The 18601-nt window shown below is 46.1% G+C and overlaps 1 protein-coding gene across 2 annotated transcripts in view; it reads left to right on the top strand.

The window, feature by feature from the left end:
* Positions 1-3356: 3356 nt before the first annotated feature.
* The window catches only part of GNL3L (G protein nucleolar 3 like), a 33246-nt gene continuing 18001 nt past the window's right edge, over positions 3357-18601 (top strand). Inside the window, exons 1-7 of one of the 2 annotated variants that reach the window (XM_030806554.1) lie at positions 3357-3437; positions 5638-5703; positions 14086-14147; positions 15181-15288; positions 16321-16437; positions 17992-18075; positions 18244-18379. In XM_030806554.1, the coding sequence (XP_030662414.1) occupies positions 5688-5703; positions 14086-14147; positions 15181-15288; positions 16321-16437; positions 17992-18075; positions 18244-18379 (523 nt within the window). In that variant the 5' untranslated portion in view covers positions 3357-3437; positions 5638-5687. Of the gene's footprint in view, positions 3551-5637; positions 5704-14085; positions 14148-15180; positions 15289-16320; positions 16438-17991; positions 18076-18243; positions 18380-18601 lie in introns of both variants that reach the window. The other variant, XM_003276314.4, reaches the window with a different exon arrangement.

Genomic DNA, 18601 nt, shown 5'->3' with positions numbered 1-18601 from the left:
GAAAGGAAGGAAGGAAGGAAGGTGCCCAGCTAATTTTTTGTATTTTTCTTTGTAATAGAGACAGGGTTTCACCATGTTGGCCAGGCTGGTCTCGAACTCCTGACCTCAGGTGATCCGCCCTCCTCGGCCTCCCAAAGTGCTGGGATTACAGGTGTGAGCCACTGTGCGCAGCCGAGACCAGTAAAAACATCTTTAAAAATTAGCTGGGCATGGTGACGTGCGCCTGTAGTTCCCCAGCTACTTGGGAGGGTGAGGTGGGAGGATCCCTTGAGCCCAGGAGGCGGAGGTTGCAGTGAGTGGAGGTCATGCCACCGCACTCCAGTCTGGGCGACAGAGCAAGACCCTGGTTCAAAAAAAAAAAAAAAAAAAAAGGAGGAAATACACATAAAGCAATAATACGTATTTTGCAAGAATGCATATATGCAAAAATATGCATAAAACACCTTTGAATGGCTGCCTATAGGAGGGAAATGAAAGTGGGAAGTAGAGATGAAAGAGATTTTAAAAAACACAATCTCTCACTAAAGTAATATATATTCATCAAATACATGGAAAACACATAAAAGTACAAGGAAGAAAATTAAATTCACTGATAATGTCACTTTGATTTGTTAGAAATGCAAATCCTGGGCCCTAAACCAGACTTACTGAATCAAAACTCTGGGCATGAGGCCCAGTAATTGGTGTTCTAACAAGCCCTCCCAGTGATTCTGATGCTGGGGAAAGTTAGAGAACCACTAATCTAGATTTAACTATTATTAACATTTTGTTTCAGATCCTTGTAGTCTTTTAAAAAATATGAAATATTTCAGACATACAAATAAGTATAGAGAATATAACAAAAACCCACGTACCTACCACCTAGCTTAGAAAGTAAAATATTAGACAAACAGTTGAAGTTCCCTGAGTATCTCTGTCTCATTCTGTTCTCTTGTTTTCTTCCCCAGAGGTAATCAGTATTCTGGATTTGGTATTTCTCCTTAAAAATTATTGTTGGCTGGGGGTGGTGGCTCACACCTGTAATCCCAGCACCTTGCGAGGTCAAGATGTGGTTAGATCACTTGAGCTCAGGAATTCGAGATTAGCCTGGGCAACACGGCGAAACCCTGTCCCTACAAAAAATACAAAAATTAGCCAGGCGTGGTGGTACATGCCTGTAGTCCCAGGTACTTGGGAGGCTGAGGTGGGAGGATGGCTTGAGTCAGGGAGGTGGAGGCTGCAGGGAGAGGAAATCAAGCCACTGCACTGCAGCCTGGATGACAGAGCAAGATCTTGTCTCAAAAAAAATTATTGTTTATATATCTATATAATCTATAAGCAACATTGTTTGCTGTTTCCTAGATTTTAAAACTTTATATAAATGGTTTCATACTTTATGTGTCCTTCTGCAATTTGTATTTTATCTCAGTATTGTGTTTTTGAAATTTAGCTGGGTCAATGCATGCAACATGATTCATTCTTTTTCATTATAGTATTCTGCATAGTATTCTGTCATATGGCTATACCATAATTTACTTATTCATTCTCCTGTTGGTGGAATTTTGGGCTGTTCACATTTTTTTCTCTATTACAAACAGTTCTGCAATGAACATTCTTCCACATGCTCATTGAGCAAATGTGTAAGAATTTCTCTAGGAGTTAAAGTTTAGGGGTGATCTCTATCTACCTACCTATCTATTAATCAATCATCTCCAATACTAGAACTGCTGGGTCCCAGGGTCATCTTCAGCTATTGTGGATACTTCCTAACTGTTTTCCAAAGTCGTAATAACTAGTTTCCACAAGATTTCATTGTATTTTTTCCCATGTATCTTGTGCATTTGAGATTTTGTTTAAAAAGTCCTTCCCCCGTCACAAGTCACAAAGATATTCTCCTGCATTTATTAACTTCATAGTTTTATCTTTCACATTCACAGTCTACCCTCTTAGGTGGAATAAATAGAGATCCAGTTTTATATTTCTTTTCATGGAGAGCCAAATTTCCCAATGCCATCTACTAAACAGCCCATTTCCCATTTTTTTGTGGTGCAGGCCTGTAAACTCACCCATTTAACAAACATTTGTTGAAGCCTGCCTCGTACCAGTCTTGTGCTGGGTGTTGTTGAAAGCTTGAGATACATGGCCCCTGCTCTCAGGGAGTTCACCCTCCTGTGGAGACACAGTCACATAAACAACTACAGTATTGTGATAAGTGCTAGCTTAGCTGTATAGGTAAGGTGCTCTGGGTTTCTAACTCATCTGGGAAAGTCAGGGAAGGTTTCATCGAAGTGACAAGAGTTAGGTCTTAGAGAAACAGAAAAAAATTGCAAATGCAGGGGGAAAGGTGAAAGTGGTCAGGGCTGATTTGGGGTCCAGAGGAATTTCATGTGTCTCTAGGATGAGAGGTTAGAAGCCCTCCAACGATGTAGAGAGGTAGTGAGTCCTGTTTATGTAAGGAGTAAAGGGACAGAGGGAGTCATTTTCAGCCCGTCTGTGCTTGAAGTGGAGAAACAAACCCACCCTCGGAGGCACAGAGTTCCACCTACTCTGTGCCCCACCCCAGGGTTTAGGCTTGAGGAAGAGGAGGGGCTGGAATTAAACCATCAAGAAGAAAACATTTGCAGACTAGTATTTACTATTTTGTGGGGGGAGACCTCACTTCCCAGCCAGCTCCTTGAGATGGCTTCAGAAACCCCTACTTGCCCCACTCCAGAGATATACATTCATTCCCTTCTGCAGACGCTGCTCCGGGATTGAGGGAAGGATGGAGTAGGAGGGGAAGAAGGCAAAAGGGTGGGAGAGGCTTCTAGTTGTTCTGGCTCCTGCTCTAGCTCGGGTTGGGTATGGCCATAGATCTAAACGTATGCAGAAAAAGCTGGGAGTGCTCAGGGATGGTCTGGGGCTCAAGGACCCGGGAAGGTGGTTGGGAACAGCTAACCAATTCACTTCAGGTGGGGAATACTCGGCCAGACATGTGACCCAGGCGGCCATTTTCTCACACCCTGCTGTCGCCATCTTCCAGGCAAACAAAGACACCATCCCCCACCCTTGTCTGATTGGGCGTGGTCACTGCCTGGTTATGAGCACGCATATTTAACCCCAACAGATGCCCGCAGACAAAATTTTGGCTTGCAAGTAAGGTATATGGCCGCACCAGTCGACCCGCCGCTTTTTCCCGGTCACTTCGCCGTCCTCCTCCTCCCTCCTCCGCTATTTCCTTACCTACGGGGCAGCCAGGAGGCGGGGCCAGCGTGGTCGCGAGGAAGGGACGGGCGGGCGCGAGCTGTCAGTCAGAAGCTCCGCCCCCCCGCGGAGACAGCACGGTGGGCGGAGACGGGCGGAGTCGGGCGCCGCCAGCCTGGGATCCGGAAGTCGGAGCCTAGCTGCGCGAGAGTTTGTGCTCGCCCAACCGAGTTGTCGTGTTGCCCTCGCTTCTCAGATCCCCGCCGGAAGTGTGGGTAAGAAACTTCTCTCTTCTTTTCTTACAGTGTGCGCTCACCTAGACTGCCGGGCAGTTAGGATCGTCTATTGGATGTGAAACCAGAGATGCCCGCCAGCCTGGAATAGAGAGGTAAACAGCCAGATCCCTTCCTGGGTAGAAGGGCCCGGAAGAGGGGCAGGGATCGCGGCACACGTGGAGAAGCGCCGAATTGCCTTTTCGCGTAGTGGAGTTTGCCGGGAGAGGAGCGTTGCCCCATCCCACCTAGAAAGGTGTAGGCCCGGGACACACTGTGTAGAGAGGCACAAACTTCACTTGTGTGGTGAAGCGTTGATCGTCCTCAAGATAGTGAGGCTCCATTCTGCATTCACTCTGTATAAACAGGAGTCGACCCACCAAAGGCATGGGGGACATCCACCCCAACCGTGTAGAGACATCTCCCTCCACCCAGATGAGCAGCGCAGACTTCTCCCGACTTAAGGCACTTCCTTGGCTTGGCTTTAGACAGCCGCCTCGAGGCACCTCCTCAGGACAGACAGAGGCTTTGATGTATCTGCTCCCATACCATTATAGAGGAGCTTAGAAACATTTAATATACAGAGGGAGGGCATCTCCTCCCCATTCGCGTAGACCTAGAGCCCTCAGTATCGCTCCCCAACTCACCCGTCCCCAAAGTGGTTGCAGTTACAGGCCTCAGCCTATGGACAACTAAGCCGATTGCCCCCTCCTCTTAGGTTAGAGTGAGTCCCCATTGTGGAGAATCAGACCTGATCCCTACTTCCGTAGCCCCCGTTTTACCGAATGTGTAATTTTTCGAAGCACCCAACGTGCTTCGAAGCAAACAGGAACAGACCTTAATCCATGAAGAGACAGTCAGGTCTGCCCCTTGAGGGGCCGTGGGGGTAGAGGGGCTCAGATGTGTTCCTCTCCCTTTGAGGTAGACACAGATCATCCCCCTACCTCCCCTACCTCCCCCAAATATTTAGAATCACTAAATGTAGCAAGGGAGATACCCCACAGGAGCAGATATGCAGGTCTCCCTCCCTGTAATGTTGAGAGGGAGTGACATTGCTGATTACCTGGCAGTTCAGTGCGTATGGTCTCTCCCCTTTACCCAAGGTAGTGAAGCTCAGATGTGTTTCTCTCTACCCAGGGTAGAATCACAGACGCCCCCACCCTCAAGTATTAGGGCTGATCTATTAATTTATAGCTGCATTTCCTGCCCCCTCCACACACCACCCATGCAGAGAACCAGAGCCCCTATTTCTTTCAGTGTTAGTGTGCTGCTGACTTCAACCAGCATAAAAGATGAAAGTTGTCACAGTCCACCTCCCATAGAAGGGTCCAGAATAACTCACTGCAGGTAAGGTGCAGACCCGCTTATTCAAAGCTGCATAGTTGTGGAATCAGGCATATCGATCCTGTACCACAGCCCTCTCCAGGGTAAAGAGACGCAGGACCCATCCCCACAATCTAGAGATAAACAGATCTGTGATTCTTTTCCCATGCAGCAGAGATGCACACAGCCACTTTGTGGGTTTCCCCAGTTTCTCTGCACCCCAGAGTAGAGGGACAGATGGCAATCCCCCCAACCGAAATCACCAAGGTATAGACCCCAGGCATATGCAGGCACAGATTTTTACCTCCTCCTCCAAGATTTTGTACTTATCTCAGTCCATACAGACACTCAGGTAAGAATCCCTGTTCTCAGGCCCCTTTTCCCCAGGGTAGACTCCTGGGATCTTATTTACACCCTTCCCCACCACCTCTCCCAGGGTAGATGAGATGTAGAATCCCCTACTTGGGAAAAGAGGCACTATTATCACCCCATATAGAAATAGACCATCCTTGCATGTCCCTTTCCCTTCAGTGTGGCGTTGAGCACTAGTCCCCTACCTAGAATATAACACTACAGTGTGGAGGAATAAGGACCAAAGACCCCATTTGACCCCACTGGGCTCAAAGCCCAGTGGCTTTGAGCCACTGAGTCCACCCGGAATGAGGTTGAGATCTATTCCTCCCTTTGGGTAGTATGACACTGCCTTCTCTGTGTGGACTCAGCCATATGAGGCTTTAGCTCCAGCTTCTCCCAGTTTTCCTAATTATTATGCCTTCCTCATAATGTTCTTTAACATTTTACCTTTAGGGGACTTAGGAGGGGGCTTGTGGCATTGTGGTTCCCAGCTGTCTTCAAATTGCTTCTTCTCCCATTCTGACAGGAAGAGAGCAAGCAGATTTGAACCTATCTGCTTTCAAGCTGGTCATCACGATGAAACTTAGACACAGTGAGTTTCCTTTACCACCCCTCCCAATCCTGTGCTTTTAATGAATATTCATAGAATTTCACAGCAACTTTTTGTTTTTTTTGGTTTTTGTTTTGAGATGGAGTCTCGCTCTGTCACCTAGGCTGGAGTGCAGTGGTGCAATCTCAGTTCACTGCAACCTCCGCCTCCCAGGTTTAAGCATTTCCTGCCTCAGCCTACTGAGTAGCTGGGATTATAGGTGTGTGCCACCATGCCAGGCTACTTTTTGTATTTTTAGTAGAGATAGAGTTTCACCATGTTGGCCAGGCTGGTCTCGAACTCCTGACTGCAAGTGATCTGCCCGCGTTGGCCTCCCAAAGTGCTGGGATTATAGGCGTGAGCCACTGTGCCCGGCCTTCACAGCAACTTTTAAAAACTGTTGAATATGTTTCAGATCACTCAGTCTGGATCTTTTTCATATGGTATCATTGCTGTCCTCCTGACTTCCTTGTAAGAGAATATTTCCATTATGCCCCATTCTCAGTTTACAGATGAGGAAACTGAGGCTTAGCAAGGTTAAGTGACTTGATCTGAGGTGAATTGCGGTAAATAACATATCACACTGCCTGTAACCCTGACATGTCCTAACATTTTTCTCTATCAGTTGGTACCATAAGTTGCACTAGTGGTTAAGAGTGTGCCTATAATCCCAGCTGCTTGGGAGGCTGAGGCAGAAGAATCGCTTGAGCCTGGGAAGCAGAGGTTGTGGTGAGCCAAGATCATGCCACTGCACTCCAGTCTGGGCGACAGAGTGAGACACCGTCTCAAAAAAAACAAAAAAAAATCAAAAAAAGAAAAGAAAATGATAACATTTGGATAGCACACTGGCACTGGGCAGGCTGGATGAGGATTGTGCAACCCAGTGGCTCTGTTTTCTTTGTGAATGCTGACCCTGCCAGTGGACAGCTTGGTGGGAAAAAAATACATTTTTTATATAATCACAAAAATGTCATCAAGAATCATACTGTTAATACCAAAAGCAAATAATCACACTTTTATTTTATTTTTTATGTTTTTTTGAGATAGACTCTTGCTTTGTTACCAGTAGAGACGGGGTTTTGCCATGTTGGCCAGGCTGGTCTCGAACTCCTGACCTCAAGTGATCTGCCTGCCTTGGCCTCCCAAAATGCTGGAATTGCAGGCGTGAACCACCATGCCCGACCAAATAATCATATTTATAAGTAACACAAGAAAGGTGGTAATTATACTTTATTTAGGAACATCTAATACTAGATGATAAAAATATTGATAGTGATGGAAAAGACAAAAATTACCTGGTTAAATACAGTAGGATATATGCATACTTAAGAATTCTGGCTGTTTAAAAGATAAAGAAGTATTCTATAGAAAGATTATATGGAAAAACTGTATTGTGTGGGAAGACTATTAGATGGAAAGATCTTCAGATTTGCTAACTGAAAGAAGTTGGCCAACAGGACTATAGTATGTTATCTTTTATGGAAGAAAATGGGAGGAAATAAGAATATATATTGGTATTTACATAAAGAAAATGATGCACAATAAACTAATAAAGTGGTTTCTTGTGGCAGTGAGGGGACTGCAATGGATAGGGACAAGCATGGGAGGGAGACCTCAAAATAACACCTTTTTGTTTTGGAATCATATGAATCTATTACCTGTTAAAAATAAAGAATAATTCTATACATCTACATTAGTGAGGAAAATGGTGAAAATTAAATAGAAAAAACTTCCTTTGTGCACACAAAACCAAGACCTTCACTGGTAAATTGCAATTAATGATCAGACTAACTGGGATGATTGCTGGGAAAGTTGGGGGGAGGTAACGTGTGGTGCATCTGTCTGCACTCTGGGCTAGGGGTATCTTGGACCCAAATGATAATGATTAAGTCTGGGAACGTTTTTGAGGAGTGCTAAAGAGCGTTCAAATGCAGTTTTAACTGTTGTGCATTCTTTTAAATTTTTAATTTTTTTCGAGACAGAGTCTCGCTCTGTCGCCCAGGCTGGAGTACAGTGGTATGATCTGAGCTCACTGCAACCTCCGCCTCCTGGGCTCAAGTGATTTTCCAGCCTCAGCCTCCTGAGTAGCTGGGATTACAGGTGCGTACCACCACGCCTGGCTAATTTTTTTGTATTTTTAGTAGAGACGGGGTTTTGCCATGTTGGCCAGCCTGGTCTCCAACTCTTGACCTCAAGGGATCCATCCACCTTGGCCTCCCAAAGTGCTGGGATTGCAGGCATGAGCCACTGTGCCTGGCCGCTGTTGTTCATGTTCGAGTGGTTATTTTTTAAGGGGGGAGTGTTCTATCACTTAAAAAGTTTACAACTGGCTGGGCGAGGTGGCTCATGCCTGTAATCCCAGCACTTTGGGAGGCCAAGGCGGGCGGATCACGAGGTCAGGAGTTCGAGAGCAGTCTGGCCAACGTAGTGAAACCCCGTCTCTACTAAAAATACAAAAATTTAGCTGAGTGTGGTGGTGTGTGCCTGTAATCCCAGCTACTTGGGAGGCTGAGGCAGGAGAATCGCGTGAACCCGGAAGACGGAGGTTGTAGTGAGCCGAGATCACGCCATTGCACTCCAGCCTGGGTGACAGTGCGAGACTTTGTCTCAAAAAAAAAAAAAAAAAAGCAAAGAAGTTTACAGCTATTGGTGTTGGTGGCACAGGTGTATACTCCATGGAACTTGCCTGCCTGCCTGCCTTGTCTGCCTGCTGGTCAGTTATCAAACACTGATAAAGATGTCATAGTAGGGCAATGGAGGGGCAAAGGAATTGCGGCTTTTTGCAGGAGCGCAATTGTAATAACAGACTGTGGGATGCTAGCTGAACAGGAAGGGAAGAAGGATGGCTGACAAATAAGGAACTGAGTAGAACGTTCAAGTCTCTAGGAGGTTGGACAAATGAGCTTGAAGATAGGAGAGAGGGGTGTCGAGACTACTTTCAGAAGTCCAAGCAGTTGCAAGTGGTTCCCCCATAGGTGTAACCATAGGAATGAGTGGGTGAGTGACTATGATTGAATGGAGATCCTTGGAGATGAAGATGTCAAGGAAGTGGGAAACCTAGATTGTTGGAAGGGTTGCCCAGTGATCTCCAAAGTCACCCAGGTTGTTGGTGGCAGGAGTTGGGTCAAAAGAAAAGTAATGAACCAGGTGCTTCAATAGATGAGGAAAAGTAAGTCATAGATGACAGGCATAGCAGCCTAGTTGGGGCCTCAAAAAGAGCAGGGTTTTTATCCTATCCCCCTCCACACATTTTTGAGATGGAGTCTCACTCTGTCACCCAGGCTGGAGTATAGTGGCGCTGTCATAGCTCATTGCAGTCTCAACCTCCTGGGCTCAAGCAATCCTCCTGCCTCAACCTTCTGAGTAGCTGGGACTACAGGCATTTGCCACTATGCCCCACTAATTTTTTTTTTTCAGTAGAGATGAGGGTCTTTCTATGTTGTCCAGGCTGGTCTTGAACTGCTGAGCTCAAACAATCCTCCCATCTTGGCTTCCCAAAGTGCTGGGATTACAGGCGTGAGCTACCACACCTGGGTTTTTTTTTTTTTTCTTTTTAACAAGAGGGAAAAATAGTCTCAGCTTGGCACTGGTGAGTCTGGAGGACTACGTACTCTACCTACTGACCCCAGGATAAACATGTGCCAGTGAAAACAACAACCACCTTTTGAGAGGCCTGCAAGTGAAGCATTGTCCTTGGGAGAGCCAAGTATCAAGGCAGGAGCTTGGAGAATTGATCCCAGGGAGAGGTTGTTAGGGGAGTGCTAATCACCCAGGTGGGAGTTTCAGAGAATGTTGTGGGAAATTTGATGCTATGGCAGAGGAAGGATGAGGGGAATGAAGTCAGTGGGTGTACTGGGACATCTGTGGGTGACAGTATGGGAGATGAGGGATTAACGAATACAGAGATCTGCTTTTGCGTACTGATGAATTGGTGATTTTAGGCCTAGATGATGTTGGTGGATGCATTGAGGCTCAGAGAGGTTTTGAAAAATTCTTCAAGGTCATATAGCTAGGTAGTTGTTGAGCCAGAGTAAGAATATCTGCTGGTTGTAAAATGGTAGCTGTTTTCTCTCTGGAGTTGTTGAAAAACCTATGAGTGCTGAGAGAGATGACTGACTGCACCCCCTTCTCCTTTTTCCCTCCCCCCTTCTCTTCTCCCCTCTGAAGCACATTCTTTTTCTCTCCAAGTGATGTATTTTCTTTCATTGTGTGCTTGTATCCATTGCAGGCACTCAGTTTCCAGGGAAGTTAGGCAGATGGAAATTGTTGAGTAAAATGTCCAGACCTGGTTCATTCCAAACCTCACATTTTTTTTTGTTATTGTTGCAACATGAGTACTTTAGAAGAAAGGAGACTGGGGGTCTGTTTCGTGTTTATTTAAACTGTGTTTATTTAAATTCGACCCATTCACATTTGTTATGAGGCGTTTATGTCTGGTCAGATTTCTACCGTCTTATTTTTTATTTATTTTTTGAGATGCAGTCTCGCCCTGTCACCCAGGCTGGAGTGCAATGGTGCGATCTCAGCTTACTGCAACCTCCGCCTCCTGGGTTCAAGCGATTCTCTTGCCTCAGCCTCCCGAGTAGCTGGGATTACAGGTGCCTGCCACCATATCCAGCTAATTTTTGTATTTTTAGTGGAGACGGGGTTTCACCATGTTGGCCAGGCTGGTCTCGAACTCCTGACCTCGTGATCCACCCACCTCAGCCTCCCAAAGTGCTGGGATTACAGGTGTGAGCCACCGTGCATGGCTCTCTACCATCTTATTTTATATTTATTATTTATTTTGTTTCCTTTTATTCCCTTATTTATGTTTTGCTAACTTGATGAAATTTTTAAACAATCCTCCATTGGTAATTAAAGTTATGTTGGTAATTGTATTCATATTTATATCAAACATAATTAATTCTGTATTTATCACTTTATCAAAGTTAAATAATGACTATTTTGTAACCTACCCTTTCAAAATGAAACCTTTAGCATGCTTTCATGCTTTTGCTTTTCCAACCCCCATTACTTGATTCCTGGATTTTGTTGAAATAATTTGGTATTTCAGTTCTGAGCTATTTCCTTATGATATGCTTCTTGGATTTTAAGAATCCTTTTCTTGTTGTTTTTTTGAGACGGGGTCTCACTCTGTTGGCCAGGCTAGAGTGCAGGTGTGATCATGGCTCACTGCAGCCTCCGCCTCCTGGGCTCAAGTGGTCTTCCTGCCTCAGCCTCCTGAGTAGCTGGGACAACAGGCATGTGCCATCACACCTGGCTATTTTTTTTTTTTTTGAGACAGAGTCTTGCTATGTTGCTCAGGCTAGAGTGCAGTGGTGCGATCTTGGCTCACTGCAACCTCCACCTCCTGGGTTCAAGCAATTTTCCTGCCTCAGCGTCTCGAGTAGCTGGGATTACAGGTGCGTGCCAACACGCCCGGCTAATTTTTGTATTTTTAGTAGAGACGGGATTTCACCATGTTGGGCAGGCTGGTCTCAAACTCCTGACCTCAAGTCAGGCAGCTGGCTAATTTTTGTATTTTTAGTAGAGACGGGGTTTCACCACGTTGGGCAGGCTGGTCTCAAACTCCTAATTTTTGTATTTTTAGTAGAGATGGGGTTTCACCATGTTGGCCAGGCTGGTCTTGAACTTCTGACCTCAAGTGATCCACCCGCCTTGGCCTCCCAAAGTGCAGGGATTATAGCTGTGAGCCATCGCTCCTGGCCTCAGTGATAAGTTTTAGTAGATTTCCTGCCCACCACTATTTGTTTCCTTTAGCTTGGGATATTTATTCTGATTTAATTTTTATTTTGCCAGTAATTTTATCCAAAAGGAAACACAGGGCCAGGCATGGTGGCTCATGCCTGTAATCCCAGCACTTTGGGAGGCCAAGGCGAGCCAATGACTTGAGGCCAGGGGTTTGAGACCAGCCTGGCCAACATGGCGAAACCCTGTCTCTACTAAAAATAAAAAAATTAGCCAGGCACAGTGGTGCACGCCTGTAATCCCAGCTACTCCAGAGGCTGAGGCAGGAGATTTCCTTGAACCCGGGAGGTGGAGGTTGTAGTGAGCTCAGGTGGCATCACTGCACTCCAGCCTGGGCGACAGAGCGAGACTCTGTCTCAAAAAAAAAAAAAGAGAGAGAAAGAGGGAGGGAGGGAGGGAGGGACGAAAGAAAGAAAGGAAGGAAGGAAAGGAAGGAAAGGAAGGAAAGGAAAGAAAGGAAAGAAAGACAGGTGGTAATCTTTGCTCACCTGAAAATGTCTTTTTCTTACCTTCACATAGTAAGAGTGATCTATTGGTTAGAATTTTCTCTCTTTATCTTTGGAGTTCAGAAATTTCATCAGGATATGTCCAGGGTATGTCTTTTTGGTTGTTAATCATTTTTTTTTTTTTTTTTTTTTTTGAGACAGGGTCTCTGTTGTCCAGGCTGGAGTGCAGTGGTGCCATCATAGCTCACTATAACTTTGAACTCCTGGGATCAACCAGTCCTCCCGCCTCAGCTTCCTGAGAGCTAGGACTACAGGTGTGCGCCACCACACCTGGTTAATTAAACTTTTTTTTTGTATAGACAAGGTCTCACTATGTTGCCTGGATTAGTCTCAAACTCCTAGTGTCAGGCGATCCTCCCACCTCAGCCTCCCAAAATGCTGGGATGACAGGGTGAGCCATGGCACCCGGCCTTGGTTGTTAATCTTGCTGCTGCCTGTGTCTTTCCAATCTGAAACCTCAAGCCTATGTTCAACTTAAGGAACTTTCGTCTGTTATTTCAGAAAATTATTGCTTCTCCATTTGTACCCTTTTCTCAGGAACTCCTGTTGTTTAGATTTTAGTTCTCTTGGCTCTATTGTCCATTTTTTCTTTTATATTTTTGCTCATCATTTCCATTTCTTTGAATTTTTGCTCTAAGTAAGCTCCCTCCTTTGGTCTTCTAGCTTATTAATTTGGTTGTTAGTGATGTGTTTTTTGTTTTTCACTATTTCTATTGAATTTTTTTAAGAGACAGAGTCTCACTATGTTACCTAGGCTGTTCTCGAACTCCTAGGGTCAAGTGATCCTCTTGCCTCAGCCTCCCAGCTAGCAACAGGCAGGTGCTACTGTGCCCAGCTTAAGTTTGGACTGTTAAAGCAGTCTGTGTTTGTGTATTTTTTTAAGAGATGGGGTCTTGCTATGTTGCCCAGGCTGGATTAGAACTCCTGGGCTCAAGGGATCCTCCTACCTTAACCTCCCATGTAGCTGGGGCTACAGGCATGCGCCACGGCACCCGGCTTTTGAATTTTTATTCAATGTCAAGTTTTGGGAAATCTTTTTTTCTCACACAGTTGCTTTGAAGTATCTTCTTGATTCTCCTTAGGAATTTGCAGTAGCTCGAGACTAGCCTGGCTAACATGGCAAAACCCCATCTCTACTAAAAATACAAAAATTTGTATTTTTGTATACAAATACAGGAGGCTGAGGCAGGAGAATCGCTTGAACCCTGGAGGCAGAGGTTGCAGTGAGCCCAGATCACACCACTGCACTCCATCCTGGGTAGTAGAGCAAGAGTCGGTCTCAAAATAAAAAGAATTTGCAGTAGAACTTAAGTTCTGCTTCCTACATTAACTCTGCAGTGGGAGCCAACTGATGTGATTGTGGAGCCTATTCTCTGTGTGGTATTCTTGAGCTGCTCATATAATATATTTGTTTGTATATATCCTGACCTTCCAGAAACTCCTGTCTCTCTAGGAGTTCCTTGAGCCCCTGTGAAGGTGGTAAGAATTAAAGGGAGCCATTCTTCCCAATAGGCCAACTGTGAACGGGATGAGAGATGGGACTTCTTATTGAAGAAGGGGAGAGGCCTCATAAGTTCTTGGGCTTTGCTGAGTCATGACTGGAGAAGTGGTAGATCTCTCCTTTTTGTATTTGAGGGAGGCGGCAGCATTTTGGCTGAGTAGGTCAAGTCCTTTTGGAGGCAATGGCCTGAGCAGGATCAGCAGGAAGGATAGTTCTTTCCCCACATACTGAGGGCATCTGCCCAGGCTTAGTGGGCTGGGACTCCTTAGATTACCTTCTCATGCTGCCAGCTCCCTCACCTCAGCCTGGCACTTAAATTGTTGAGTTTCCCCCAGTAGGAAGTTCTGGGGGAAAGAGGAGTCACAAGCACATATTCAGGTTACTCTCTGTACAGAATTCCTCTCAGAATTATTTGAATTTGCAATGAAATAATGTTGCAAATATATCCAGTACTTCCTCTGATACTATTGCTGGCATCCGCATCTCTTGTCTTGTGCTGGATCTAGACAGACATGGCATCTGAGGCTTCCTAGCTAGGTTCCCAGTGTGGCCTGGCCTTGATTCAGGTGTCAACAAATATCGCGTAGATGGATGACGGCTCTTTTCTTTCTTTTTTTTCTTTTGTAGAAAATAAAAAGCCAGGTGAAGGTTCCAAGGGCCACAAGAAGATAAGTTGGCCCTACCCTCAGGTAAGGTATGCCTGTTGTTGAGGGTAAGGTCAAGAACAGGTTGCTTGTCCTGGGAGAGGCCCACTAAACCCAGTAAATATTGGGTGACTCTGGACAGAGTGCCACATTGGAGTCAGTGGATCTGGCTTTCCCTCCCTCTCTGGGTGGCTGCAGCAGAGAATCAGCAGCATTTTTCCCAAGCCACATGCAGCTTCGTGCTTGATTTACCTTGGTAGGGATTATCATTATCCCCATGTTTTGGTTGAGGAAACTGTCAGTGAGAAAGTTCCTAGGTTCAAGATAACACAACTGGGATTTGAGACTGTCTGATTCTCAAGTCCCTGTTTCTTATGGAGAAGAGGGAGGCCAAAACATCATCTTTGGTTCCTGGATCTCCTGGTCCTGCTGGGAAAGGTGTGGGTAAGTAAGGCTTGGGAAAGAGCAATGAGAAGAAGGTATAGGCCAGAGAAGGCTTGGGTTCTCACAATTTAGCATGGGTGAAGCTCTCAAACTTTAACCAGTCCTCTAGAATCACCTGGAGGATGGGGGAAAACATCGATTGCTGGGCCCCACCTCAGAGTTTCTGATTCAGTAGGTCTGGCATGGCATCCAATGATTTGTATTTCTAGCAAGTTCCCAGGTGCTGCTGCTACTGCTGGTCTGAGGACCACTCTTTTGAGAGTCACTTATCTAGAAAGGTTATCCCTGGGCCTTGAGAAACCTTCCCAGCTGCCCTTCCCCTCTGAGAGGTCTCCTGTCAGTCCCTGCCTGGCTATGGGAGAGAGGACCTCTACCCAGCCAGATGGGCAGATCTTTGGGGATGGAGCCCTTTTTGCCTCTCTCCTTTCTTTGTCCCCACAACTACACTTATCTGAGAAGCTTTAACTCCTGCTGCTCACCTTGGGAGTGACAGGATGAGAGGATGAGAGGATTGAGAGATACAAGGGGCATTTATGAGGGGATGTTGTCTTCCTTCTAAGGCTTCTTGCTGCCTTTTTGAGGTGATTTCCATGGGTTCATTACCTCTGTTTTTTTTCTCTTATGTGGTGGCCAGCCTGCAAAGCAAAATGGGAAGAAAGCAACCTCCAAAGTGCCCTCTGCACCTCATTTTGTTCACCCCAATGATCATGCCAATCGAGAGACTGAATTAAAGAAGAAGAGGGTAAGCTTTTTGCCTTGGTGGGGAGAGAGAGGGCCTGCCTTGAATGCCAGGTCCTCAGAAGTGTTGAATGGAAGGGCAAAGGCAAGAGTTGTTAGGGTTGTTGAGGCTATTTGTGGAAGCCGGGAGAGAGGGAGGTTACCATGATACTGGATTTATGTCTGCATTTGCTCACCACCCAGTCCATTGCTGTCTGGCTTATGCTTCCACTGCTCTGCTGACACTACGGCTGCTGGCCTCATCAGCGCCTTCCCTGACATCACATTCATGAATAGTGTTCTTCCCTCATCTTATCGGAATGCTCAGCTTTTGAGGCTATGCTTTCTTTGAAGCACGTGTATTTTCTTGTCATCTCACTCTCCTGGATGTCCTTCTTCTTCTTTGACTAGCCACTGACAGTCTCTTTTGCTGCTTTTTCCTCTTTCTTTTTTTTTTGAGATGGAGTTTCACTTCGTTGCCCCAGCTGGAGTGCAATGGTGTGATCTCGGTTCACTGCAACCTCTTCCTTCCGGGTTCAAGTGATTCTCCTGCCTCAGCCTCCTGAGTAGCTGGGATTACAGGCGTGCACCACCACGCCCAGCTAATTTTGTATTTTTAGTAGAGACGGGGTTTCACCATGTTGGTCAGGGTGGTCTTGAACTTCTGACCTCAGGTGATCCACCTGCCTCGGCATCCCAAAGTGTTGAGATTACAGGTGTGAGTCACCCTGCCCGGCCTTCTTCCTTATCTTTAAATGATGAAGCATCCCAGGACCTTGGCTTCTTTCCATCTCTGGTCTTAAGTGGTTCCGCCTGCCTAGGATACGTTCTCTCTCTGCTTTTTGTACCCTCTTTTTATCTTTCTCTGCAACTCTTTCTTCCCTTCATCTCTCTTTTTCTTCTCAAACCCTCATCTCCTGATGTCATATCTTCCCTCTCCCTGGACCCTGCTCCTCCCACCTCTGCCATGTCGTGCCATTTCCTCTGCCTGTCACCCATCCCTCCCTTAGGCTGCAGACCCAGTCAGCTCCAGTACCAGGGTGTGTTCACTTGTTAGGTTGAGGAGATGAGGGAGAAGCAGCAAGCTGCCCGGGAGCAAGAAAGACAAAAACGCAGGACCATCGAGAGCTACTGTCAGGATGTCCTAAGACGCCAGGAGGAGTTTGAGCATAAGGTAAGAGTGTAGCCCTTGCCCCTGGGTAGGTTTGCTCAAAGCATCTTTTGCGGTTTTTCTGTGAAAGGGAAGACGGAAGGGTGTGAAGTTGTTGGAGGGGAACAAGGGAATCAGTGTAAAGAGGATAGAAAACCGTGGGGACGGACGAAGGGAGGGAGGGAGGGATAGAGGGAGATAAAGGGCCATTTTGAGCCTTACCCGTGACTGGACACCCCTGGAGAGCTCCTCTCTCCCAAGGTTGAGCCTAAAGACTGGGGCTGGTGGCTGGGAGAGTTACATGTGACCAGGGGATGGGGTTGGGGGAGAGGGAGCGAGAGTATGAGGAGAGGATTGAGAGACAGAGAGGAGCATATGTGAGGGGTTGTTGTCTTCCTTCTAGGGCTTCTTGCTGCCTTTTTGGCAGATGTTCTTGTCTCACAGAATACACACTTGCCAGCTCATACTCCCTTTTCTGACATGCAGTGTGTATGCCTCCCCCATCCTGTGTCCCTCATAGATTGTTTTTTTCACACCTCCCTCCTCCATCCCTCCCTTTCACACCCATGTGCACACTCAGGTCTCCACCTGGTGTTCGAGCACACACATACACATAGGTGCACACATGAACCATGGGGTTCTGTCCATTTTTCTTCCAGTTCCCAGCTTTATTGGTTGGCCAAAGCTACTTTTTGGTGGCTTGAGACTCACATGATTTTTTTTTAAATTATTATTTTACTTTAAGTTCTAGGGTACATGTACACAACGTGCAGGTTTGTTACATATGTATCCATGTGCCATGTTGGTGTGCTGCACCCATTAACTTGTCATTTACATTAGGTAATATCTCCTAATGCTGTCCCTCCCCTCTCCCCGTACCCTACAACAGGCCCCGGTATGTGATGTTCCCCTTCCTGTGTCCAAGTGTTCTCATTGTTCAATTACCACCTATGAGTGAGAACATGCAGTGTTTGGTTTTTTGTCCTTGCGATAGTTTGCTGAGAATGATGATTTCCAGCTTCATCCATGTCCCTACAAAGGACACGAACTCATCCTTTTTTATGGCTGCATAGTATTCCATGGCGTATATGTGCCACATTTTCTTAATCCAGTCTATCATTGATGGACATTTGGGTTGGTTCCAAGTCTTTGCTATTGTGAATAGTGCCACAATAAACATACGTGTGCGTGTGTCTTTATAGTAACATGATTTATAATCCTTTGGGTATATACCCAGTAATGGGATGGCTGGGTCAAATGGTATTTCTAGTTCTAGATCCCTGAGGAATCGCCACACTGTCTTCCACAATGGTTGAACTAGTTTCCAGTCCCACCAGCAGTGTAAAAGTGTTCCTATTTCTCCACATCCTCTCCAGCACCTGTTGATTCCTGACTTTTTAATGATCGCCATTCTAACTGGTGTGAGATGGTATCTCATTGTGGTTTTGATTTGGATTTCTCTGATGGCCAGGACTCACATGATTTTTAAAGCCTCCTATAGTTTCCAAAGCCCTGCTTCTCTTTCTCGCTCTCTCCTCCTCCTCCCCTGGACCATTCTCTTTTTTTCTTCTCCTTTAGGAGGAAGTTTTGCAGGAATTAAATATGTTTCCTCAGCTGGATGACGAGGCCACAAGGAAGGCTTATTACAAGGAGTTCCGTAAGGTACAGGGTTCCATTTCTTCAGGCTTTTGGGGGAGGGTTCCAGTCCAGCTCCTTTTCCTCTGCATTTCTGTTTTTTCCTGACTGAGAAGGAGATTTTTGTTTCACAGGCCTGTGTCACTGCTACCCTATCCTTTCCCTGCCCTCATCCCCTGGTCCTCTGCCCTGCAGGTGGTGGAATACTCTGATGTGATTCTGGAAGTCCTGGATGCCAGAGACCCATTAGGCTGCCGCTGCTTCCAAATGGAGGAGGCTGTCCTGCGAGCACAAGGCAACAAGAAGCTGGTCCTGGTCTTGAACAAGATTGGTGGGTGTTAGGCAGGATTGGGTGTGACAGGGAAGGTGGGCAGGCCATCTTTAACGTCTAGCTTGGACCAGACACTGAACCCAGCAACTCAGTGATACTCATAATAGTCATGCAAAGTAGAAATTTTTGTTCTGATTTTCAAAGCCTGTATCACAGAGTATGGTACAAGTTAGGTGTGGAGTCCAAGGCTGTCTGCCTTTCAGTCCCGTGTTCTTGCCATTT

Source organism: Nomascus leucogenys, chromosome X (genome assembly GCF_006542625.1).
Source record: "Nomascus leucogenys isolate Asia chromosome X, Asia_NLE_v1, whole genome shotgun sequence".
Classification (NCBI taxonomy): Eukaryota; Metazoa; Chordata; class Mammalia; order Primates; family Hylobatidae; genus Nomascus; species Nomascus leucogenys.
The sequence above is the reverse complement of the archived record's forward strand: the minus strand, read 5'-3'. Positions and strand labels throughout refer to the sequence as shown.